Source organism: Emys orbicularis, chromosome 3 (assembly GCF_028017835.1).
Source record: "Emys orbicularis isolate rEmyOrb1 chromosome 3, rEmyOrb1.hap1, whole genome shotgun sequence".
Taxonomy (NCBI): Eukaryota; Metazoa; Chordata; order Testudines; family Emydidae; genus Emys; species Emys orbicularis.
This window is the reverse complement of record NC_088685.1, coordinates 142,813,735-142,840,934: the sequence shown is the minus strand read 5'-3', so window position 1 is coordinate 142,840,934 and position 27,200 is coordinate 142,813,735. Positions and strand designations below refer to the sequence as shown.

The 27,200-nt window shown below is 43.8% G+C and overlaps 2 protein-coding genes across 2 annotated transcripts in view; one reads left to right on the top strand and one right to left on the bottom strand.

Moving 5' to 3' along the window:
* SDCCAG8 (SHH signaling and ciliogenesis regulator SDCCAG8) overlaps positions 1–21,742 on the bottom strand; it is a 158,029-nt gene extending 136,287 nt beyond the window's left edge. The window contains exons 1-4 of the mRNA XM_065401267.1: positions 21,674–21,742; positions 5,027–5,179; positions 4,836–4,921; positions 1,238–1,351 (exon numbers count right to left, since the gene is read on the bottom strand). Of these exons, the coding sequence (XP_065257339.1) occupies positions 1,238–1,351; positions 4,836–4,921; positions 5,027–5,179; positions 21,674–21,728 (408 nt within the window). The 5' untranslated portion in view covers positions 21,729–21,742. The remainder of the gene's footprint in view (positions 1–1,237; positions 1,352–4,835; positions 4,922–5,026; positions 5,180–21,673) is intronic.
* An 816-nt stretch (positions 21,743–22,558) lies between these two features.
* CEP170 (centrosomal protein 170) overlaps positions 22,559–27,200 on the top strand; it is a 195,426-nt gene continuing 190,784 nt past the window's right edge. The window contains exon 1 of the mRNA XM_065401011.1: positions 22,559–22,656. The gene's annotated coding sequence lies outside the window, so the exon portion shown is untranslated. The remainder of the gene's footprint in view (positions 22,657–27,200) is intronic.

Sequence of the window (27,200 nt, the reverse complement as noted above, 5' to 3'; positions counted from 1 at the left end):
AAAGCGAAAACCGCGTATAGTCAAAATTACATTGAGTTCAATGGCGGGCGAAATCGCTCGTACTACAGGTACAGTATTAAAATGGTTATTTTTCTCTTTTTTTTTTTTTTTTTTTTGCCAACCGCGTAAAGCTGAAATTGTGCATGTTAAATGCGCGTAAGATGCGACAGACCTGTACAACTGTTTCATTTAAATAAGTAGATACACAGTTGTCTATTTCAGACACATTTTATCAAGAAAAAAAGTCTCCTGATAAGATGGATTTTAAGAACTATACAGATGTGATGATGTATGTGAAGACACAGTACAGTAACGCCTCATTTAACGTTGTAGTTATGTTCCTGAAAAATGGAACTTTAAGTGAAACAATTGTAAACGAATCCAATTGTCCCATAAAATTTCATGTAAATTCAGGGGGTTAGGTTCAAAGGAATTTTTTTGGGGCAGACAAAAGGCATTATACTGTACAGTACTGTACTGTGGTTGGGAAGTGCCCCGGCTTACTCCACACAGGCACAGCCCGCTGCAGGCAAGGACGCTAGGAAGCACATTTGCAGAGCAGCAGCATCTTCCCCGGAGAACAGGCTCGGATTTTGCCAGGAATGCTCCAGGCCCACCTCTTCCCACCCCACCTCCTCTCCAGAGCACACCACATCCCCCCTTCCCCCCAAAGTCCTAAGCTTAGGACTTTCTGGAAGGGAGGGGAAGGAGTGGAGACGTGGGGCTTCCCTGCTCCTCCCCCTCCCTCCCAGCACTTCGTGCTTAGGACTTTCTGGGAGGGAGGGGCAAGAGTGGGGAAACCCTGCGTCTCCGCTCCTCCCTCTCCCTCCCAGAAAGGCCTAAGCGCCGGGGGAAGCACTGGGAGGGAGGGGGAGGAGGCGGAGAAGCGGAACTTGTGCAATGCTCCTTTGTAAAGTCGCTGCTCTTCCACAGTATCTTACAAGCAGGCAGCCAAACGAGGTTATAAGGGAGCATTGCACAACTTTCAACGAGCATGTTCCCTAACTGAGCAGGGACGTAACATTGAAACAACATTAAGTGGGACAAGGTTAAATGAGGAGTTACTGTACATTCTGAACTGTATTTGCTTCAATTTTGGCTAGTGTAATATTTAGAATCTCAAGGTCTGAGCCCGTAAGCACTTTCCATATAGAACTCTTATTAAAAACTCAATGGAAATTCCATGAGTATGACACTTGTGGGATCAGGATCTTAATGGGTGAAGCAGGCTGCATACCTTGCAAAACTTCACTTCAGCTTCTAAGTGGTGAATGTACTGGGACTGATCATTAATGATAGGAACAAGATCACAAAGTGTAGGCAAACTCTGATCTGCAGCTTTTGAAGTTCTCTGGGGGGAAAAATAAGTAAATTAAGCATAATAAATATTTTATAATCAGAATTTTTCTCTTCTAATTTTTGTATCACAGAAAGTTGTTTCCATTCACAGAATCCTATTCATACTTAATACACTTTTGCAAAGTGTTAAAAAGAAAATACCTTGTACAAAAACATTGATGTACTATTCATGCTATTGTAGTAATATAGTGAAACCTACACTAGAGACCACCTTTACTAAAGGACCCAATGTCTTAAGAGACAATCCTAAAATATCCCCAATTCTGTTCCACCTTTACAATAGACCACTTCCACTGAGCAACCAATTTTTGATGGTCAATTGAGTGGTTGGTTAAGAGAGATATTAGGGCTGATCCTCAACACACTGTATTCACTATAAGGAGACATGATCACACATACACACTTATGTACTATCCAGTAGTGTACCAACACACTGTAGAAGGATGAATATACAAACAAGTATAATATACATTATGGGAATATCATAACCGCATGATAATTACATTTGAGAAGTCCGCACAAAGTAGGGATTACATATCTAACAGACTTTAAGGCCAGAAGAGACATCATGATCATCTAGTCTGACCTGCACATTGCAGGCCACAAAACCTCACCCACCCCCTTCTGTAATAGATCTATAACCTCTCGCTGAATTTATGGAAGTCCTCAATCATGGTTTAAAGACTTCAAGTTACAGAGAATTCACCATTAACACTTGTTTAAACCTGCAAGTGGATCCATGCTGCAGAAGAAGGCAAAACCCCCCCATTATGGGAATATCATAACCGCATGATAATTACATTTGAGAAGTCCGCACAAAGTAGGGATTACATATCTAACAGACTTTAAGGCCAGAAGAGACATCATGATCATCTAGTCTGACCTGCACATTGCAGGCCACAAAACCTCACCCACCCCCTTCTGTAATAGATCTATAACCTCTCGCTGAATTTATGGAAGTCCTCAAATCATGGTTTAAAGACTTCAAGTTACAGAGAATTCACCATTAACACTTGTTTAAACCTGCAAGTGGATCCATGCTGCAGAAGAAGGCAAAACCCCCCCAGGGTCTCTGCCAATCTGACCCAGAGGAAAATTCCTTCCCAATCCCAAATATGGCAATCAGTTAGACTCTGAGCATGTGGGCAAGATCCATCAGGCAGATACCTGGGAAAGAATTCTCTATGGTAACTCAGAGCCCTCCCCATCTAGTGTCCCATCTCTGACTGTTGGGGATTTTTGCTCCTGGCAGTTGCCAATGGACCACATGCCATTGTAGGCGGTCCCATCATACCACCCTCTTCATAAATTTATCAAGCTCAATCTTGAAGCCAGTTAGGTTTTTTTTACACCCACTGCTCCCCTTGGAAGGCTGTTCCAGAACTTCACTCTTCTGATGGTAAGAAACCTTCGCCTAATTTCAAGCCTAAACTTGTTGATGGCCAATTTATATCCATTTGTTCTTGTGTACACATTGGTGCTTATCTTAAATAACTCCTCTCCCTCACTGGTATTTATCCCTCTGATGTATTTATATAGAGAGCAATCATATCTCCTCTCAGCCTTCTTTTGGTTAGCCTAAACAAGCCAAGCTCTTTGAGTCTCCTCTCAGAAGGTAGATTTTCCTTTCCTCCGATCATCCTAGTAGCCCTGCTCTGCACTTGCTCCAGTTTGAATTAATCTTTCTTAAGCATGGGAGACCAGAATTACACACAGTATTCCAGATGAGGTCTCACCAGTGCCTTGTATAATGGTACTAACACTTCCCTGTCTCTACTGGAAATACCTCTCCTGATGCATCCTACGGCTCCATTATTACATGTGAATCTAATATTACAGCACTTATTCTTAAGAGTACAGTATAAATTAACTGAGAATGTAAAGAAATCTGTTCATCAAGCTAAGTTATAATGACTTTTAAAAGGCCTCTAAGTTTTGGGGTTGGTTTTTGTTCTTTTGGTGAGTATAACTTTCTTTCACCTCTCTAGCAAATAAAATCCCAATTTCTGAGATGTAAAAATTGACACTCAGATTGTAACAAAATTTATGATAGGCTACTTGTTAAAATGTATTCATTTTTAAAACTTATTAACAATATTAGAACCATTTCTAGCTACACTGCAATGGTCTTTGAGTAATACTTTTGTCATCATATAGATCTGTCATTAAACCAGAAATCAATAGACCAAAATTGATGAGTTGGAAATTAAAACTAATTGGTGGACAAAATAATAAGGGGATAGGCTATTTTGCCCATTACTCCCCTTTTGGGGTCCTTAAAAACAGACCTGGGGGTTGGGGGATGAGGGGCTGACTGAAAGATAGGAAAACAGGAAGAAGTGAGCTTCATCATCATGGTTGCCACACCCACCATCTTCTGGGATCCCAGAATACATTGACACAATTGGGCCATTGTCATCCTCACCCTGAGAGATGTTCTGATCAGACCAGGCAGAAAGAGAGGAACCCAGATGATATTGCCACCTCCATTGGCTGTGTTTGAACTCCAACACGATCTGGGATGTCTGAACTCCAAACACCATCTGGCTCCTGCTGTCACTCCCCCCTTCCTTGTAATAGTGTTTTGTTTGTAAAAACACCCCTTTGCATTTCTTTCTATTTGTTTTAACCCCTCTCTTTTTGTTGGCTGTCACAGGGTAGAACTGGAGCAATATCACCAAATTAATTTAATCTTTGATACTGAACAAGCATCAGAGAGTAATAACTGATCTGAACTGGCCCCATGGAGGTGAAAGGCTTTCCATATATCCCAGTGCAGAGTGCAGCTCCACTCCAAGAGGGATGGATGTGAGGAGATTCCACAGGGGATGACCTTCCTACACCAAAAAGCTCATTTCCACAGCAAACCTCTTGTGTCCCTAAGCAGCAGAATTTTGGTGCAAAGCTATAGGGTTTGCTGTTACATGGATCAACGAGCAATTGTACAAAAGGCAAAGGGTACACCACCATCAGAACCCTTAAGGCTGCAGTAAGTAGCCACAGAGGAAAGTAAGATCCCTTCATCACCTGCCCTTATGGAACCATCCTCACTGGCAAAACACTCTACACAGGCTTCATTTCCAAAACAAAGTGCTAACTTCTGGTGGAGAAAGGAGCAGCCAAGATGAGGGAGCCATACACACATGGGTGACATCTGTACTGCTGAGGGGATGTGAAGGCCTGGATTCCATAGGAAGAGATTTGTGGCTCTTCTACTGTGGTCATAATAAATTAATAGCTCATATTGGGCTTTTCCCATCTTTAGTTCTCAAAGAGATTTACAAAGGAGAATTACTCACAAATACCCTCTCTCGACTGAGAAGTAGCCAACTCCCCCCCCCCCCACCACCACCACCCATGGGATGATTAGGGAGATTTGGGGCCTCTTATTCTTCATGGATAGCAGATAATATGCCCGTTGGGACAAGTTATTACTCATTCAAAGTTACATGAAGAAATTAGGAGTGAATACATACTGAGGGTGACATCTTCCTCCTCCTTGATGGAGATACTTCACTTTCTAGTCCTTCTTGCTCTTGCAATAAAGCTTTAAGCTGATTAACTAAGGAACAAAATTAAACTACTGGTTAACAATCAGACTTGACGGAAATCATACAATAATTTTGCTCTGCAGTTCTGAGACTAGCTGTCCCAGAGTAACATTTACCTGCATGACTGTGTTGCAGTTCCTGCCAGGCCGTTTCCCCACTCTCATCATTACCTGTGGATGACTGGTCAAATGCAACTTCACTTTCTCCCAATGTGGGATCTCCTTCCACCAAGGCATATTTCAGTTGATGGATACTTTTACTAGCACGGTCTGTGAACAATAGCATGTATTAGCCATCAAAAACAGAGTGTTTTTCCTTTCTGATGAAAAAGCAACTCAAAGCTAGATTAATTTACAGAACTAATATTTTAACTCTGTACAAAAAGATAGTAGGGTGACATATATTCAGGCTTTGCCTGAACTAAGGATTTAACCTCATTTCAACCTTTGGTGAGTAGCTACCAGGAACTGCCTAACAGACAGGCAAAGCCACTGTAAACCACAATTTACAGTAATGCAGTTTACCTGTTTCAGGCAGACATTAACCACACTAGTGCAAATGGCAATGTAGCTATCCACAATAGGGGACTGCACTCATAGAATCATAGAATATCAGGATTAGAAGGGACCTCAGGAGGTCATCTAGTCCAAACCCCTGCTCAAAGCAGGACCAATCCCCAGACAGATTTTTGTCCCAGATCCCTAAATGGCCCCCTCAAGGATTGAACTCACAACCCTGGGTTTAGCAGGCCAATGCTCAAACCACTGAGCTATACACCAGTGTTTTGCTGCTGACTGAAATCCCCAGGGTAGAAGAGGCCTCAGTTACTAATTATGGACTTGAACCTGCAAACACTTGCTACCATGAACAACCACATTAAGTTTAACAAGACTGCTCATAGTCTTAAGAGCTATGCTTGATACAATGTGCAGGATCAATCCCGAAATGGAGTGCTGGGGATTCTAATGACAGTCACAAGATAAAGCATTATTCAACAGAACTGTTAAAAATTATCTTAAAGCTCAGCAAACGGGTTTGTCGATTTACAATGGCAATTAAATAAAAGTATCAGAGGAGTTCTGAACAGACTTGGAAGTTAACTAAGAACAGGTACTTCCACTGAGTGCTTGGGAAGAAATGGGAAAACAATTTCTAATATTTTATAAAGTCTTTCCAGAATGAACCAAATCCAATTACATAATGGTGACAATAATATTTTCCTTTCATTTTCAATGTAGCTTTTTAGTACAATGCCTATTCTTTTTTTTTTTCTTTTTCTTTTTGCTAAGCTGGGCTTGTTTGACAGCCAAGTCTCTTTAACTTGGCCAAAAATGTGAAGAAGACATGACTGGAATAAATGTCCAGGTATCTAGTACGGACAACTGCAGCACTACTTCTTAACCCTACCATAAATGTTTTCAGATAAACTCAAGGCAATTTCAAAAATATGATCTTTTGTGTTTTCAAGGCCTTTAAATATTACCTACATTTGTTTTAATTATGAAATTTCTTTTCAACTGTTTGACAGGTTTAGAATGGTTAGTGCAAACTTTACATTCCACTATATAATAATAAAAATATAATTATCAATAGAACCTTAGCTCTGTTCAGGGTGGATAAAAATCGATGACTAAAAAAAAAAAAATCTGATTTTTTAAATTTAAATCGGATTTTTTTAATAAAATGCTTTTTGAGGAAAAAAAATCTATCTAAAGATAGTTTTAATTAAGATACATTATAGCTCAAAAATATTTCATCATGGAATAGGGATTATAAATTCTAATTCTATAGTACGAGACAATATATTCATGTAATGTTTAAGAAAAGTTTTGTAAATGAGTTCCAATAGTTCATGGATTAGGGACCCAATCTATGGGGTTGCACAGGCTTCTGTATAGATTATTTAGGTTAATCTTTCTATCTACTCAATGGGACTCAATGCTCAGTCTAGAAAATGCCATCAGAGATGTTTAGTTTTGCAATTCTCAAACTGTCAATTTGTCTCCCCAGAGGTAACATGCTTATTAACAGCATAAATGTTTTTAAAATAACTAAATAATATATTGAGGTGAGAAACAACAGAGTTCAACCCTATTGTCCCTCTGCAAATTTGTGTACACAGAGTTAATCCCTTACCTCTCTCTAAAAGTGCAAAGTTTCAAAAAGTTCAATGAATAGAAGATTGTTGGGGGCAGAATAGATCTGGACAAGGAGAAGAACTCTGGAGATACATGTGAGACGCGAGGGACATATTCTTGTTTTGTTAAAATATTATATGTTTGCTGTTGAAGAAAAAATCCAGAATACTTAACGCTGTTGTTTCAGTTAAATAAAACAATTTAAACATCTGTCTGGTGATGTTATCCTCCTAATACAGTATGGCAAGAAAATCCTCCAAATATTAATGATTAACCTGTTGAATTGGAGATAGTTCACCTCCCAGTGACTTCATAAATATCTGCTTCAATTACCTTTGGTAAATGAAATAACCAAACAATCATTCATTTTCTGATATAGCTGAAAAACTAATCTGAAAAGTTTTCAAAATAAATCACTGTTTAAAAATTTATAGTGTGTACCTTCTAAAAATGAAACCTATATCTCTGAGTTGTGAAGAATATGTATTAAGGTTATAACAACCAACAAGAATGCACTTTTATGTAGAAAGCCATGATTAAATTGAGTCTTCCCGACTAGTGATTTAAATCAATTTGATTTAAATCAAATCCACCCTGGCTCTGTTTAATGTATTGCCTTTTGTTTGGTAATGGTAATAGCTACTAGTGGTCATTAAAGAAACCAAGAGCACTGTTTATACGTATAGAACTGTCAGACCACGAGGTCCTGAACAAATTTCAATTCAAGCAGTTACATGCTGCTTATTTTAATTCTTCCGACACTTTCAATAGGATAGAATTTTTCATCTTCACTTCTGCTGCTAAACTGATGCACACTATGGCTGTGAATAAGATCAGCTGCTGCAATTCAGTTGATGGGGATGTTACTTCTCCATAACTATTACCTACTTTACAGAATTGTTTGCAAAGTCCTTTGAGATTTTCAGATAAGACATACAGAACTGTAAAATATCTCCAAACTTATATTAACTCTATTTATACCCCATTCAAACCAGGTGAAGTGAAGTGTCTTTTTCCACTGCAACTTTCAAAAATACTGAAGTACTGTATATACTCGATCATAAGCTGAATTTTTTTAGTAAAAAAGGGAAGCACCTGAGAAGGGGTTCAGCTTATGAACGGGTATAGAGAGGGAGAGGTGGGACACAGCCCCTCCCCCCAACAGAGGGAGCAAGGAGAGGCAGCAGAGCCAGAAGGGAAGAGGCAGGGCCAGAGTCTCTCTCCCCCAGCCTCCGAAGCAGCTGCAGCTCTGGGGCTGGCAGGCTGCAGCCATGCCGCTTGGCCCCACGCCCCAGAGCAGGCTGTGGCCGCGCCGCCCAGCCTGCCAGAGCAGCTCCAGCCAGGCCAGAGACATCCTCCCCTGGCCCTCCCCAGATAAGGTGGGAAGGGACGGGGTCATGTGGGGGGTGGTCACAGGGGTTACTCCCCTGACCCCCAGCTCCCCCCCCCAAAAAAATTTCTCCACCAGTTGTTGTCCCGGCCCATCAGGGTAAGCAGCTGGCGCGCCGGGACACTTTGTATACTTAGGTTTACCTCCGTGCCTGCAGACGCTCGAGGTAAACAAACCATCTTGGCCCACCAGCGGCTTATCCTGATGGCCCAGGAGCCAAAGTTTGCCGACCCCTGAATTATAGGGTCAGCTTATGAATGGGTCATAAACATTTTCCATTTTTACTTACCCATCTTGGGGGGGTCGGCTTATAAACGAACCGGCTTATGATCATGTATATACAGTATGTAACTGATCCTGCAAGTGTTCCCACTGAAATCAATTTAGTTCCATGTGGAAGGAAGCATCTACCCATGCAGAGCAACTTACAGGATCAGGGCTTACAACTCAACAGCAAATTAGGTGCTGTATCACAGACTGAACATATATCCATAATGGGTCTATCATCTTTTAATAGATGAAAATCCAAGTCCTTTCACTTAACCTATTTTTCAGACGTTTGCAAATGTTATAGTAGTAGTAATACTGTGGGATTCTAGTTGTTCATCATTCAGGAACTTAATACATTTTTCTAGGTTTCTTTGGGAAAGTAGTAATATACTTGTGGAGGGGGAAATATTTTCCTCACCAACAAATTTTCGTCCTGACATTTTTCTTCAAATTTATTAAGTACCTATTCAAAGCTCCAGATACCTTGTACAATTAAACACATAGAAAATATAATAAAATTGTACATCCAAAGACTTCTCACACCAAAAATCTGATGCTGCTTCTTTACTAATAATTAGGTGGTCTAAAATAAGTCAGGAGGGGAAGTCCATCTTCATCACTGAACTTCTTTATAAGAAGCAGTTTATTTAAATTATTATTGATATTGACTTTCCATGAACATCACATATTCAATGCTTGCAATTAAGTATATTCATTATTCAACCTTTCAATATGCCATGTTTTTCAGTTAAACTATTATAGACCAACAGCCAAAAGCAATGACATTGGGATTCCCCAAATATAACATTTTTCAACACAGCTAACTCAACTCTAAAGAAATTTAACTAGAATTTTATCTTCTTTCTCTGTTAATTCACAATGCTAACCCCCATTACGTCTCGCCCATAAAATCTACAGTAAACTGATTAAAACACAGTAAGAAAACTCAATGTAACTAATGGAAGAAATGGTTAATCTTTGAAGTAGTGATAGACTTTAATAAAAAAAATATTTCCTATAAAAGATCAGTTAAATTGAAAAGGTCCCAAATGTGCTTCAGAACAAGTCATTTAACCAAGGTCACACTACTTCAAATAGCAAATTATAGCATGGCTGGTGCTGAAAGTATGTTGTGGGTTTTTCAAATCTGTTGAATGACTTTGTCTAGCGATCCACTAAGGAGCTAAACCTGTGTGACTTTTGACTAATGTAAGCAGTCAGATGGCTTATAAGCCTTCCTAAATTCCCTACTAATTATAAATTTATTACACTCAAATTGTAATATCATCTTGAGTGCGGACACCTGAACAGGCTTCAGCATTAGAAATCCTAGAATATTTGGCTTCTTACACTCAGACTAAAGCTGGCCTTTTTAATTAATACGGCTTTTATTCTCTTTTCTGGATGTCCCAGTATCTTTTTAATTTTGTTGGAACACAACCTACACTTGGGGAAGGATATATGTAAAAGATGTATTTGGGAAATAAAAGTGTTATGGCACTTCCTTACCCAAGCCATTGTGATGTGGCTTCATTTTAGTAAAGCAGGATGAAATTTAAAGGTTGACATGCCTCTGACAGCCATTATTTTTATAGAGTGAAACTACTAGTCTGACAGGAAGAGGGAAGGAGCAGCGTTAACCACTTGACCCTGTCCGCAACAAACACAAGTATATGAGTGCCTCAGGTAGAGTTTGATCCTGTTGACATTAATGTGTAGAGTATGCCTCTTTGGAAAGTTACATTTATTGTTGAAGAAATAAAACACAGAAATAAACTATTGTGTCCCAATCAGGTGATTTGAATCAGGTGATAAAAGTGAAAGATCAGCCTTGGAGAGCTAGAAAAAGGAAACGTAAGCAAAAAGAGCTTTGGAATGAAAGATTAAAATCTGTTTGGGGTATTAATGCTGCTTTAGTTAAAAATCAAATCCACAGACATACTACCACTCTCCATCCCACAAAAAATTGCACAAAAACCTAGGGATTTGTATGTGTGTATCATCTGAAAAGCTAAAGTTTTAATTGTTATTGCTTCTTATTTTACCACGGAACTCAGTAAACATAGTGTTGTATCAGGGTATATCTACACTGCAATTTAAGCCTCGGTTCAGGCTCAAGCCTAATGCCCTTTCAGTCTATACACAAATCACGCTAACCCAGGGCTTGGACCCAGGGTCCCAGGACCCTGCGAGGCTGCAGGGTCCAAGCCAGAGTCAAGCTATGACCCAGTTAAAACAACTAGTCTGGAACTCAGGAGATCTGGGTTTAGTTGCTGGCTCTACTATAGACTACGTGGCCATGGGCAAGCAATTTAGGAAATTGCATCATCCCCCTTTTATAGCTGGGAAACAGTAGGAGAAAGTCTCATTTGCTTCAATTTGTCTGCCTTGTCTGTTTAGATTGTAAGCTCTTTGGGACACGGACAGTCTCTTACCATGAGTTTGCACAGTGCCTATTATATAAATAGTCTAAGAAAGTGATACATGGATCCTTCAAGCAGCCTGTGTTCTCATTTAGCGCTCTGCCCCATCGAGTCACTGACACTTTTGCAGGAATGCAAGAAAGTATTTCTAACAATTTTCTCACACATCGTGCCAAATTAAAACAGTGATGTGAGATCAGTAGTTAGAACCCTCCGTAATCATCCTTCAGATGTTTTATGAATGGCTAACATAGTTAACAACTCCAGAAATTGCTTCACTTTCAGTAATACAAGTTCACATCTGTTCACCTGCTTTCTCTAAATTTACCATTGGTTTTGGGGTGATTCAGTCTGTCTTTTGTATTGTGTATGGCCGACTCGTATTTTAAGATCCATCGGGCAGGAAGCATCCTGCATTGGCACCCAGTGAAATGAATGAGACAGTTCACACCTCAGAGCTATTGTTTCAAGCTCTCTACAAGCATCTCTATCAGTTACACTCACTTCACATTTTGAAAGTGTTCCTCACAACCATAACAACTAGAGAGTTTTTTGTTTTGTCTTCATTTATTTAATGGAAGTGAAGGCTCTGCACAACAATACAAATGGCTGTCCACACTTTTCTGGCTAGTCTTTTCTGCCACCCAGAGGGTAGGGGGGAGGACTGGCATACCCCATTTTCTAGGGCTCTGGAGTAATGCAGGCTTTAGAAACAATAGTGTTGTAACAGACATTTCCATGCCAGAGTTTCTTAAACACTTGATGAGTTCCAAGTTACAGTGACTGTTTCCATACATGAAAAGCTTGAGGGCCTGGCAAACTGAGAACTAGGGGCTAGACTGAATGACTCCAATTGGAACCCTAAAAGGGTATAATTAGATAACAACATGGAGATGAAGAGCTAACTCAAGACATTAGGGTCCCAGGATACATGTCATGGAGTAGGATTAGATATATTTCCACTGCTTCTGCCAAAGTGGAATCATTTTTTAAATCTGATGAAACAGAAAATTTCTGTGGAGGGCAAATTAGGCATTTGAGCTACTACTTAACATAATATGGTAATTTTGTATTGTAATTCAAAATAATATTAGTTTTGTGCCTAATCCTACAAAATTTTATTCATCCTGTTTGTCATGTCAGTGGGACTAATTGTACGAGACATCAGTGAGACTACTCCTCTAATTAAGGCTTACAGAATCTAGCCCTCAGTAAAAATCTCCTGAATGATGTGGTAAAATTGCTTGTAAGCAGTACTGTAATTTTCATGTATAAAATCTGAGTGTCCTTTATTCTTCTGTTTTTGTATTATAAACAATACGAACAAACAATCTGAACATATGTTTCTGGCGCATAAGATTATGTTGATACATCATTTTCTAATAGATGATGCAGAAGATACGGGATGAGGCTGCTAGCAGAGGGACAAATTAAATGGTCTAGTTAGATCAGACTCCCACCTAACTGATTCTTACAGTACAACAGTAAATTGGATTAAGACCTTCAAAAAAAATAACCTAACCAGATTAAAGCTCTTTGATTGTCAATGTTTATAGAAGCTCTCACAATGACTGAAAATGGCACAAAGGCTATCAAACCTGAGTATGCACATTACAAGAAAATATGTAACTGCACCTTAAGAACGCTGCCATTATGCACCGATCAAATATCATAGTTGCAGAGCAACTGCCATAATGGGATAAACAAATGGTGCATCTATTCCAGTATCTTACTGCAGACAGCAGCCAACACTGGATGTCTCAGAGAAAAGTATATGTTATTTAGTATTTAAATGAGAGTCAGACCTAGAAATCCTAATCAGAATCACACTGTGCAGGGCACTGTATGAACATGTGAATACACACTTTCCCTGCACCATAATGCACCCAAACATGCAATATTGGACTTATTTAAATTATTTATCTTCATAGCTATGCATAGAGCTTTAGACAGATAAGATCAACAGGGCCCAGCCCCAAGGAGTTTAAAGTTAAACAGCATAGGAAAAAAGGTCTCCCACATACCAACTAAAGATTAATTTATGCCCTGAGATGTGAAGCTTGATTATCCTTGCAATTTTTTTCCTAGCGAGTGCCAGTGCAGAACAAACTGAAGTCTCCCATTCATTTAAAAAATGTATTAAGTTGTCCTTTTTCAGAATACTACATTGATTATACTTTTGATATTTGGAGTAAACCTAATAAAAAGGGTTATTCTTGGGCACCTTTTAATATTTGGTGCTGTAGAGCAGGGCCAGCCCTAGGTTTTTTGCCACCCCAAGCAAAAAAAATTTTTGGCTGCCCCACACCCCAGCGCTGGGCTCTCCCCCCCACCCCACCCACACTCCCTGCCATCCCAACTCTGGGCTCTCTCCCCCACCCCACCCTCACCCCCTGCCATCCCAACTCTGGGCTCTCTCCCCCACCCCACCCACACCGCCTGCCACCCCAGCACTGGGCTTCCCCCGACCAGCGCTGACTCCGCCCGCTCCCCCCTCGTCTCCAGCCGGTCCAGCGCTGGCAGGGTCGGGTAAGCAGCGGGGCTCCCAGGCCGCGCCTCAGCCCAGGGTCCCTCCAGCCGGGGCTCCCGCCTCCAGGACCGGCCGGGACTGGGGAGGACAGAGCTGGGGTACTGCCCCGGCAGGGGGCTGAGGAGCCAGGGCAGGGCAGCCCCAGAGGGAGCGGAGCCCCAGAGAGCAGGATGCGGGCCCCGCACGGCAGCGCCCCGGCTGCGGCCGCCCTGCGGCACCTGCAGGCGGCTCCGTGTGCCCTGAGGGGCGGCCCCCAGCCTGAGTGTCCCGTGCTCGGAGCCCGCCCAGCCATAAGGTGCGGGCGCTGCTCCCCGACATGAACTGCAGCGGCCCCAGGCAGGCCCGGCTCCAGCATTTCTGCTGCCCCAAGCAAAAACAAACAAACAAAAAAGCCGCGATCGCAATCGCGACCGGCAGCAGCAATTGGGGGAAAAAAAGAAAAAAGAAAAAAAAAGCCGCGATTGGCGGCAGCAGTTCGGCGGCAGGTCCTTCGCTCCTAGAGGGAGTGAGGGACCTGCCGCCCCAGAATTGCCGCTCCTCTCCCTTGGCCGCCCCAAGCACCTGCTTGTTAAGCTGGTGCCTGGAGCCGGCCCTGGCCCCAGGGCGCCCCCAGTGCAGGACGCGCTGCTGCTGCCAGGGCCGGCTCTAGGCTTTTGCCGCCCAAGCGCCAAAAAAAAAAAAGAGGCTGGCTGGAATGCCACCCCCGAAAATGTGCCGCCCCAAGCACCTGCTTGGTTTGCTGGTGCCTGGAGCCGGCCCTGCTGTAGAGATATTTTACTGATGTACTTAACTTGTTAATAAAAAAAGAAAGTTAAAGGTTGGAGTCAGCAACCTGCAAAGCAAAATACAATGCTGAAGAGCTTACTATAATTCAGGGGTGATGGTGATCAATTTTGACAGAAAAAAATTACTGGGATAACTATTTGCTGTTGAAGTGAAAAAAGAGAGAAAGTATTGAGCAATGTTTGCAATGCCTAAACAAGAGAGGGTTTTTTCAGATTCTTGTACAAGAATCTGAAAGGCCCTCCTCTATAATGAGGCTCTGAAGCCACCACATTCATGAACTCAGATATACCACAAGAGTTCTTTGAGGACTAGTGGAGATGCAAAGCAAAAGAATCACTTACCACAATAAAGACAAAGTTAAAGAGTGAGCTGCCCAAAAAGACACAGAAAACAGTTTAAGATAATAGTACAATGACAGAGGAAGTGATAATTTAAGAGGAAATAGTTGCTAAGCAACATAATTTGAGGGAAAATAAGAACCACATTTATACTAAATGGGTATATATTACTATGATAACAACTGAGGTCAAAGGCCTAGATTGAATAGCTTTTACAGGAAAATTGCTGTCAGTTATTGGCTTTAAATACAAAGGATGACCCCACTTTACATACACAGATGTCACTTGAGTCCTAATAGGAAAAAAGTCTGTTAGAAGGTTGGAGGCACTGGAACCATAATCATAGCAGAATCAGGAGCATAGGAAAGTGAGTCATATGCAACAAGTAACTGGCCTATAAGGGAAACAAATTCTCTTTTTCCATCTAAACCCGTTCACTGAAAACAAGGGGGGGGGGAAACAAAAACAAACAAAAAAAACAAACAAACAAACAACTGACAGCTAAAGAAAGATTTACTGAGCAAAAATACACAGACTTCACTCGAGCCACATGTAGACAGCCAAAATGGTGCATAATGTACTTCTGGTATACTGTTTCAGCCAGACAAACAGTACATCTAAACCCATTAGAAAAATAAAAAAGTAAGACCAAAAATACCCATTCAACCGAGTTAGGACTTTTAATGTCGGATTGCCTATTTATCATTGGAAAATGTGAGGTATGCAGCTTCATAAAAATAATGATTACCTACATCTTGTCTGTATTAAAACAGAACTTCAGAAATTTATTTCAAAAAGTTAACTCTTTATTATTTCAAGGTGTAACCTGGGGGGAAAAAATAAACCATTTTTTTTTGTAATTATTTTCTTGAGCAGCACTTTGGAAAGGACTTTTAGGTTGCCTAGATAATCTTTATCACACCTCAAAGAAACAAAATAGAATGCTTAATTGTTCAGCTGAAGTTAACTGGCTGGAGAATCTTGCCCACATGCTCGGGGTTCTGCTGATCGCCATATTTGGGGTCGGGAAGGAATTTTCCTCCAGGGTAGATTGGCAAAGGCCCTGGAGGTTTTTCGCCTTCCTCCGCAGCATGGGGCAGGGGTCGCTTGCTGGAGGATTCTCTGCGACTTGAAGTCTTTAAATCATGATTTAGGGACTTCAACAGCTGAGTCAAGGGAGAGAATTATTCCAGGAGTGGGTGGGTCAGCTTTTGTGGCCTGCATCATGCGGGAGGTCAGACTAGATGTTCATAATGGTCCCTTCTGACCTTAAAGTCTATGAGTCTAACTGAGCTCATGCTCTTAACTTCTGATAACCAAACTGTTTGAATTGACTACCATGTTGTTTGAATTGCCATATCTGCTGGGTGAGTTTTACATGAAACTACTATTTAGTACCAGATCAAAAGACTGAGAAAAGTAAAAGTTTAATTATTCAAAAAGACAATAGAATAAAAACACTTAATAGAAGGGGAAAATATATGATATAATGTACTGACCGGTACTAATCTTCTGAGCCAAAACACTGAATAAGAACATGTATAACATGCTTCAACTACTTCCCAAATGGTTGATTTCAGTAATGTTTTTAGGCAAGCTAGCAAAAGTAATCCATGTAAACAAAGGAAGGCACATTCAAACTTTGAAAACCTTGTCAAAGATGCAGCCAGGCATAATGGCCAAGGGGAAACCAGTGTGCAGCACAAGGACTTGATAAAGGCAAGACAAGGCTAAAGAGGAGAGGAGGGACAGGTCACATGTTTGGCAAATGTCAGTTGGAGGGTTTGGAAAGGACATGCTTCCTCTTAAATATCGGTTTTGTGAGAAGGCATTCCTAGTCTAAGGGCTCGTCTACACAAGGAAGTTAGTGCAGAATAAACTAGGGTTTGAATATAAAGCACAACAGCTATTCAGCACTAACTCCCAGCGTGGACAAACTTATTCCACACTAAGGCCTGGTCCACACTACCCCCCCACTTCAGACTAAGGTACGCAAATTCAGCTACGTTAATAACGTAGCTGAATTCGAAGTACCTTAGTCCGAACTTACCGCAGGTCCAGACGCTGCAGGCAGGCTCCCCCGTCGATGCCGCGTACTCCTCTCGCCGAGCTGGAGTACCGGCGTCGACGGCGAGCACTTCCGGGATCGATTTATCGCGTCTAGACAAGACGCGATAAATCGATCCCAGAACACCGATTGCCTGCCGTCGGACCCGGAGGTAAGTGTAGACGTACCCTAAGAGTGTGTTTGTGCGGTTTAGCTTAGCCCAAAGGCACTCTAGGGTACGTCTACACTACCCACCGGATCGGCAGGTAGTGATCGATCTATCGGGGATCGATTTATCGTGTCTAGTGTAGATGCAATAAATCAATCCCCAATCGCTCTGCCGTCAACTCCTGTACTCCACCGTGGTGAGAGGCAGAAGCGGAGTCGACGGGGGAGCGGCGGCAGTTGACCCCGCACTGTGAGGACGCAAGGTAAGTCGACCTAAGATACGTCGACTTCAGCTATGCTATTCTCGTAGCTGAAGTTGCGTATCTTAGGTCGATCCCCCCCAGTGCAGACCAGGCCTTAGGGCCTGTCTACACAGGGGAGGGGCTAAAGAAGTGTAGCAGAGCAAATCAATCCAATTTATCATTTAACTCATAGTACATAAACCAGACTAATAGTGTGCATGTAGGACAGGTGTGCCTCTTTCAATTTGCATCATTTTGTACACATGGCAGTGGCTTGGTGCATACTAAGCACATTGCAAGTTGGCATCAAGAAGGCTGAGAGGATAAGGATTACAGCAGGGGTGGCTAACCTTTGGCTCCGGAGCCACATGCAGCTCTTTAGAAGTTAATCTGTGGCTCCTTCTATAGGCACTGACTCCGGGGCTGGAGTTACAGGTGCCAACTTTACAATGTGCCAAGGGGGGCTCACTGCTCAATCCCTGGCTCTGCCACAGGCCCTGTCCCCACTCCACCCCTTCCCGCCCCCTCCTCTGAGCCTCCTGCATGCCACGAAACAGCTGATCGTGAGGGAGGGAGGCGGAGGAGCTGATCGGTGGGGCTGCCGGTGGGTGGGAGGTGCTGGGAGCGGGGCAGGGAGGAGGGAGCTGATGGGGGGCTGCTGACGTATTACTGTGGCTCTTTGGCAACGTACATTGGTAAATTCTGGTGCCTTCTCAGGCTCAGGTTGGCCACCCCTGGATTACAGGAACCCCCTGGGTCTTGTATTTACATTCTAGTTCACCAAAGGGTGTCATGGGAGGTCTCTAATAAAAGCTTATGTCACACTGGTGATCAGTATCACTGGGAAATGCATGTACAGATGGTATGTGAGAAGTTTATATATACACACACTGAAAATTATGTTCTTGAGGTCTATGTCTAGGGACAGGTCACAAGCAAAGGTGAAAAGCAGGTTTTCTTTCAGACAAGAAACATTTATCTGTTTATATATAAATTGAATATTCTCTGGTTCACAATGCATTCTAAATCAAATGCTAATGAAGAGCTGGCAGGGACTTCAGAAGAAAACTAACAGGAAGAGGTAATCAGAAGGGTGGGGGCAACCCTATCTTAGGGTGTACATCAAAGGTTTGTTTGGGGAGGGGAGGGAAGAGGACAGGCTGGCCCTAAGAAGTAAATGGACAGTGAGTTTGTTTCATGGAAGGGGGATCCCAATCAGGCTTGGTTGAACATGCTGGAAAAAAAAACTTTGGGTGAGATAAGCTTCTTTAGACAGGAGGATAAATTGTGAGTTAAATTAAGTCTCTAGAAACTTGTTTAATATGTAACTGTGTTTCCAATATTCTTACTCATTATCACTTGAATCTTTGTTCCTTGATAATAAACTTATTCTTGTTTTCATTATAAATCTAGCTAAGTGTTGTGTGTTCAAAAGAGCCTTGTTCCAAAATATAGTTAGTAAGCTGCAGTGTACTGTTCCTTTGGAAACAGTAGGCCTGTCTGTGAGTGTTCAGTGGATAAGGGTCTGGACACTACATAGGTACACACCAACCCTCGAGTCTTTAGTATTCTATCACTAACCTGCACAGAGACAGCAAAGTCTACGGAAGCCTGGAAGGTAGTGCTTGTGTTGCCAGAGAATGGTGGTTTCAGGGAGCTAAAACAAGCTCATTCAGACGAGACTCTCTCACACTAAAGGCGGGAGGTGGTGAGGTGCCTTACAACCATGCGTACCCCTGCAAAGCATCACAGGGCAATGTCATGGGAAAGGTACCGTTACACCATCTTATAAATCTTGGTAATGCTCAGAAGATTATTGATTGCTAACCCCACATGTCAAATGCTAACTACATTAGGGCAACTAATGGGAGCCATGTGTCTATTATTTGTCACCCAGGCTCACAGGGTTCAGAATTCATAAACAGAAAGGAGTATTATTCCATGGTACTCCAAGGCCTGATTGACCACTTTGGCTAGTTCATAAACATCAATGCAGTGTGCAGGGCCGGCCTTAAGGAAAATGGTGCCCTGGGCAAACTTGTATTTTGGCACATGCACACCAATCACCTCTGGCCCCACAGGTTCCCTGAGCTTTCCCCCTCCACCCCCATAATCTCTAGGCCCTGCTGCCTCACCCCAGTGCTTAATTTGTATTGAAAGGTTATTTTGGGCTCCCTTACATGCATTAAAATCTGTATACACATCAAACATGCCAATTCAACTGTTCAGTCATGCACAAGAGTCTCCAAATCCAATCCCCTTTTGTTCCCCACATCCAACCCTGCCCCCTCCATCTCCCACATCTAGCCCTGCACCCCGAGAGGAAGTTGCCTTTGCAGCCTGGCATGCATGGACTAGGCAACACTGCCCCAGCAGCAGCAAAGGCTCTCCCTCTCAGCACTGTGCCACAGCTCCCCACTGTCCAGGCTGCTGGGGGTTCATTTCAGCACCCCGAGACCCTAGATGCTGCTGCTAGGGGCAGGGGCCAGCCTCTCCGCAGCCAGCTCCATGCACCTGAAGGTGGGACCACAAACAGCTTCCACACTCTCTCCTTATTCCTCCCTGCCAACTTGAGGCTTCCTGTCTATCCCCCATACCAAGAGGAGCTGCTGTGGGTTCCAGCAGGAAGGCATAACAAGCAGAGTGGGACCCAACCACACTCCCTCCATACAGGAGCCCCTGCCTCCCTCAACCCCATGTCTTGTTCCTTGGCTCAGATCTTTCTAGGGCCCAGAGAGGAACGGATGGGATCGAGCAGGAGGACTTGACAGGTGGTGCAGGACCCAGGTGCTGGCTTAAGTCCCAGCTGTGTGAGGTAGTCACTGCTGTATGGTCAGGGAATGTCGGTGTGCACACCAAATTGGACTGGCATTGTGACCTGACACATGAGGTCACAACGCTCCTGAAATTTGGCCCAGCTGCCCCTCCATCTATACAGAGGGGTAGCTGGGCCATATTTCAGTGGCATTGTGACTCTGTGCACTAAGTGCTGGAGGGTGCCACTCCAGGCACACACATGCTCCCCCACCACCACTCCAGCAGCACCATACCCCTGCCCTCTCAGTTGCATGGGCCTCTGTGCACCTACATAGGCTATTCCTCTGCTAATGCTTTTATGGCATCACGGTGTCCACACTAGAGGAGTTGCATCACTTTAATTACCTAAAGTAGTAAAACCTGTGTGTGTATACGATAAGGCCTAACGTTGCAACTGATATACCATTAAGTGTTTAATTTCAGTGGCATGTATTACATTTAGAGCTGGTTGAAATTTTTCAAATTTCAAAACTTCCCATTTTAGGAGGAAAAAAATTGAACTCTTCACTTTTCCCCCCAAACCAACCCTAATTGTATTGTAGATTGGACTGCTCAAAAACTCCACTCCTCTACAGTACAGAAATTCAAGTTGTCCAAGCCCCTTAGCGAGAAGGGTATCTCTACACTGGAAACTTCAAAGCGTTGCTGCAGGAACGCTCCCGTGGCAGCGCTTTGAAATGCGAGTGTGGTTGCACAGGAGCTCTGGGAGAGAGCTCTCCTAACGTTCCTGGTAATCCACCTCCACAAGAGGATGAGCTCGGAGCCTGTCTACACTAGCGCTTTAAAGTGCTCAGACTTGCTGTGCTCAGGGGGGTGATTTTTCACCCCCTGAGCCAGCAAGTTAGAGCGCTATAAAATGTAAGTGTAGACAAGCTCTGAGCACTGGATAGATAGAATGCACAGCTGAATCTACAATAAACTGTGGTTTTGATCTGGGGTGTTGGTGCTACTGGAGCTTCCAGAGTGTTAAAGAAAGGGGGAGAGGGGTGAAGCAGCTGATTTGGAGCTGTCCCTCCTCTTCCCCAGTGAGATAGAGAGTAATGGGGATGTGGTGGAAGTTTGGCACTGACTCAGCCCCACAGCGGTGGGGAAGTATGTAGAATTATCTGAAAGCAGTGGGCCCAGGCACAGTGGAGATCTTAGTCTGGTTCACTTGATTCAACTGGCTGGGATAGTTAAGACAATATAAGGGGTATCAGCTCCGGTAATTCTACCCCACTGTATTTCAAACTCGAGAAGACACCGGTAAGCAGTGAGGTGGAGAAGGCGGTGCAGGCCATGCAGCCCCAGGCAAAGAAACCACGTAGCACAGTGTGGCAGGGCAGTGGCAGGAAAAGAGGTAGCACGCACAGGAGTGGTCCATGTTGCCAGCAGCCAGGTAGGTAGTGGAGAGCAGCCAGCACTGGGAGGCAGTGGGCCTCGGCAGGCACCGACTCAGATAGCGGGGGAGTGGGCACTGCCAGAACAGGAAAAGGGGTTGAGGGAGCAGTGGGGGCAGGCTCAGTGCTCCACAGAGAGGGACAAGCGACAGCATAGAGAGCGGCCCTGGGACGGAGTCGACGCGGGCGGGACGGGGGGCAGCGAGGCGGTAGCTGTCTCGGGGACCCCGCTCACCTCGAAGGCTTCTCTGATACCGCTCCAGGTCGGACTCCTCCCGGGCCTCCCGCATAGGGGCAGAGTCCGCGTCTCACACCGTGAGGCAACGCCCGCTCAGACTCCGGGCTCTAGCCTCTGCTCCCCTTCTCTCCCCTTCTTCTCCCCGGAGAAGCGTGGGAGCGAGGAGCAGACCCGAGGCTCCCGCTCCCGAGTCCTCCCCCCAACAGCACTCGGGAGCTGTAGTTCCGTATCGTTCACTGTCCCGTCCCACCCAACAGCCCGGGGCTCTTAGCAGAACTACAATTCCCACGCGGCTATGCGGCACCAACCTCCCATCCTGACCTCAAGCAGTTTGGGAGCCTGTTGCTAACCAACTAGGAAACGGTCTCCTATGCCCCCAGCTGAGCGAGTCATCCTCAGAGCTCCGCCCAGTAACGCGGCACGTACTCACGTTGTGTCCTTCGAAAGACTACATCTCCCAGCATGCAGCGCGCCATCCTCTGAGCCCTGGGAACTGTAGTCCCTGGGGCTACAACCTCCCCGAGTGTAGAAGAGAGCTGCTGCATTCGGCTCTCTCCCTTTGTACGCGGTCAGATCGCGCTTGCGCACTGCGCAACTGTTCCGCTCCAGCACATGTTTCTTTCCCCGCAGTGTATGGGTGAAGCGCACGCGCAGTAAGCTCGGGCAAGAGGGAATCCATGTTTTTCTCCTTCACGTTGTGCGCCTCCATTGTCTGGATGTGGCGCAAGCGCATTGAGAGTTTGCTGGAGCGCCCTCAATCGCCAGAGCGCCTGCGCAGTAATTCTCGGAGTCGGGGCTCAGTTTGCCCCTCCCCCCCCCGCGCATTGTGTGTGTGTTAGGGCGGCGCTTGCGCAGTGCCCGCGCCCCGCTCTGTGCCGTTAGCCGCTATGTGCAGGGAATAACGTTAGAGCGGTTGCTAGCGTGAGACCGACAGAGACGGAGCCGGTGCGTCCCGCTCCCTGGCGACGAGGAGATGGCGGGTCAGTGAGCGGCGGCACTAGGGACACCCCTGCCCAGCGAGTCTCCTTCGCGGGGGGGGGGGGGGTAAGTGATGATGCTCCTGCCCCAGTCCCCTCCTGGTCTGAGCTGGGGCACCGGGGGGTTGCACCGTCCGTCCCTGCGGCGTCCCTCCGTGCGCCTCCATGGCCGCCGCACCAGCCTCCGAGCTGTCCGCCGGGGGACGGGCGGCTTGTTCCAAGCGACCCCTCCCGGATTGCTGGCTGCTCTGCACCGTTCCCACCCGGCGGCCGCCGCCTTCCCTGCTGCTCCCCGCCCATCAGCCTGCGCTGGCCACGGGCGAGCCCGAGCCACCGGCCCACGCTGGATGCAGATGGAGCCGCTAAATCGCTTTCTTCCTCTGTCTCTCCCTCCCCCTCCCCGACACAGACATGCCCCGCGGTGGGGGGAGGGAGACTTCCCTATTCAGCTGCCCCCGCGGACACAGCCATCCCTTCCCGTCCTCACTCACCTGGGACGGCGAGTCTCCTGCAGTGTGGGGTTATTGTTTATAGCCAGGGTCGTCTTATTTTTAAATCTCTCCTCCTCCGTTGACGGATTTTGTTGTTTCATTGAGTCCTTTTTATTTTTGAATCTTCCCCCGTTTCAAAACGCCCCCATAGTTGGAGTCCAGCAGCCCCTCCACCCTATAATTAGAAAAATGAAACTCTTCCTTTAATGTATGTGGAAAGGGAAATGAGAAAACCCATTATTTCCCCTCTTATTTGTCTATTTCCTTTCTCTCTTTCTTTCTCTCTATCTTGAGTATTTTGATAAGGTCTCTTTAATTGTTAACAAAATCCCTACTTCCCTAATATTTGATATACATGGGTTCTTACAAATGTTTATCAGGAAAAGGTAAAATAATTTGCCTTTTGTGAAAGAAAATGTTGGAGTGGAAATGAATGGGTTACTAATATAACACAAAGCTGATGGCGCTTTTCAAATATAAAGCGTTCTGTGGAAGAGGAAGCTGACTCGACTGAGAAGCAGATGACAGTTGTATGGATGAGCTTTATTTTGTGATCTCATCCATGCACTGCTTGGAGCCGGATGCTAGTGGTTCTGCAGTTAGGGCTGGGGGAAGGAGGAGGGATTCTGGTACATTTAGTATTCAGTAAATCCAGTCTATTCATTGGCATCAGGCAGGGCTACTCTTGCATCTCTGAATCCAATCAGGGAAATGCCAGATGCATGAAGCACACACCACAGCCATTCAGTGTAGTAGTATGTGTATGGACATTAGGAAGTGACTCTCAGTGAAAGGTAGCTGAGAGCATGAGATAGTTGTTAGCTTATTGGACACTGCCTTAAATATTTTTTTTAATGAGTTGACAACAGGCCACCTATTCTGTATGGATTTAAGGGGGAGCAGGAAAAGGTTGAGGAGCATTTACGGTTTAGATGAATTGAACATATGACATGCCTGTTTTGGATCTATAGTCAAAAGATGATGTGATAGGGACTATACACAAATATGTAAACTCCTTGTGAGTTAACCAGGCTCTCCTCAGTTACAGTGAAATTAAAGGTATTCATAAAGTATTCAACTACATTGATCATGTACCTTCATGGAGTCCCAGTCAAGTGAATGGGACTGTGCGCTGGCTCAGGATTTGCCCATATAAAACAGTATGCAGAATCAGAGCCAACAATTGTAACAAATTAATATGAGCAAAAACAAAATTAAGAGTTCATGACTAAGTAAAACTGTTTTCCCATGGTTGAAGAAGAGCTCTGTGGAGATTGAAAGCACATCTCTTTCACAAGTTAGTCCAATAAAAGATATTACCTTACCCACTTTGTCGCTCATGTTTTCACATGACTAATTTCCAAGTATTCATTGTGCCTCGGTGTCGGAAAACATATCTTTTCCCAAAAGGGACGCTATTAACATAAAATTTGTTTGCTTTTAAAAAATGAGTTACAAACAGGTGCTCTTGAGTTTTTCTACCAATATTTATGTTTATGCAGTAGCACTTCCCTGTTTTTAAAAATGTTTTTTTTTTTCTTTGTTGCTCCATGAAAGGCTCACAGAAACAGGGGAAACTGACTAACCAGTGGGAAAATAGTGATGCTGAATATGCACAAAATGTTGTCAAAAGTACAAAATAATCAAGCTGGAAAAAATAACTTAAAGATTAGAGAAAAATATATTTATCTAGAACTTACTTGGTAGTAGGTAAAATATTTTCAGACAGTGTTGCTAGCTAAACTGTAAGTCATCTCTGTAAAAAAAACTTTATTGCAATTTCCATCTTTGGCTCTGATTTTTGTATCAAATATGCTGCATTTACAAGTTTTGTTTGTTTTGTTTTAAAGCTGCCAGCATTGCGCACACAGGCTGGGATCTGAAAGCCAAGATGGGATTTCTTTCTTTCTTGTGCTTCATCATCAGTAATAGATTCTGCAGTTAGAATGTAGCTATCAATTCTGATGATATAAAAACCAGAAAATAATCCACTTCACTCTCTTGGATCTAGAAAAGTCTACTTGCTCACTTGTGGTTGGGAAGTGGGACACTTCCCTTAGTAACTGGAACAAGGCCTAAACCATCAACATTTGCAGAATTTGATCTTTCATTTAAAATATTGTTTCTAGCCCTTATGGATGCAAATTTAACTTATTTAATGTTAACTAATTCTGTGCTGGATCCCTGATTCTCTAAACAGATTGTTCCAGTGCCACATTTGTTCCTTCTAGCTTTGGCAAGCAGAATGAAATTGAGGTGAATATGATTAGTTTCACCGTAGTTCAGAATTCCCTTAGAAGCCACAAAACTGACCAGATTTATATCTGTCTCTCTGTGTTACTATTGAGAAATCTACTAACAGCAAAGACAGGCATTGCAGCTGTTCATGAATTAGGAGAATGAAAAGTTGCAGAATCCCTTACCTCTATTTCTCAACAGCCATAGGGGTGTTAGAAGGACAGAATAGCAGAGAATCCCCCTTTGCAGAAACTGTTGCCTGAAGCAGTGGAAACCCTCATGCATTCCAGCAACCAGGAGACTGTTGAGGAATGGGGAGAAGAGAGAGAGCCTCATCTCTTCCTGAGGCTTCTGATTTGTTAATCAGAAGGTGGAAATAATAAAGGTGAAGTCCCCAAGAAATGTTAAGAGTACAGCAACTGCTAGGAATTCCAGCATCCTCCTTTTCCCTAGCAGCAAGGGTTTTGTAGCAATGGTGCCAAACTTTGCCCCTTGATTTACTTGTAGAGTTTTTTTCTGTCTTTTGTACTAGCCTCTGGCTATTAAGTTTCTGGTACATTTTTAAACCACACTCTCATCCTGTAGCTGTATTAACCAGCATTTCTTTTTCTGCCTCATTCAATACATTTCGTCAACAAATAAGGCAGGGGTTCTCAGACTTTTGTACTGTTGACCCCTTTCACATACCAAGCCTCTGAGTGTGAGCCCCCCTTGTACATTAAAAGCACTTGTTTATATATTTAACACCGCTGGACAAAGCAGGGTTTGGGGTGGAGGCTGACAGCTCGTGACCCCCCATGTAATAACCTTGCGACCCCCTGAGGGGTCCTGACCCCCAGTTTGAGAACCCCTGAAATAAGGCAAGGATCTTATAGACAGTTGCCTCCTACCGATGAATCACTGTAGCATAGTGAAGAGCTGAATGAGGCAGGTGTCTGGGGGTGGGAGGGAATAGTATGTGATCATGTAATTAAAGACTGTATTATATCTTGACTTTAGTAAGGCTTTTGATACTGTCTCATATGACCTTCTCATAAACAAACCAGTGAAATATAGCCTAGATGAACTGAATATGGGATGGGTGCACAACTGGCTGGAAAACCATACTTAGAGTAGTTATCAGTGGTTTACAATTCAAGTGCAAGGACATATCGAGTGGGGTCCTGAGTCCAGTCCAGGGATCTGTCCTGAGTCCAGTTCTATTCAATATCTTCATAAATGATTTAGACAATGGCATAGAGAGTATACTTATAAAGTTTGCGGACAATAACAAGCTGTGAGGGGTTGCAAGCGCTTTGGAGGGCAGGATTAGAATTCAGAGTGGTCTTGACAAACTGGAGAAATGGTTTGAATTAAATAGGATGAAATTCAATAAGGACAAATGCAAAGTACTACTGATTATTCCTCCTTCGGGAGGAATAATCAGTTGTGCACACATAAAATGCGAAATGACTGCCTATGAAGGAATACTGCAGAAAAGGATTTTGGGATTATAGTGGATCACAAACTAAATATGAGTCATTAATGTAATATTGTTGCAAAAAAAAGCAAACATCATTCTTAGATGTATTAGCAGGAGGGTTGTAAGCAAGACACAAGAAGTAATTCTTCCACTCTACTCAGCAGTGATAAGGCCTCAGTTGGAGTATTGTGTCCAATACTTCAGGAAAGATGTGGACAGATTGGAGAAAGTCCAGAGAAGAGTAAGAAGAATGATTAAAGGTCTAGAAAGGTCTACGAGGAAAGACTGGAAGAAAAAATGGGGTGGTTTAGTCTGTAGAAGAGAAGACTGAGAGGAGACATAATAGTCTTTGATAC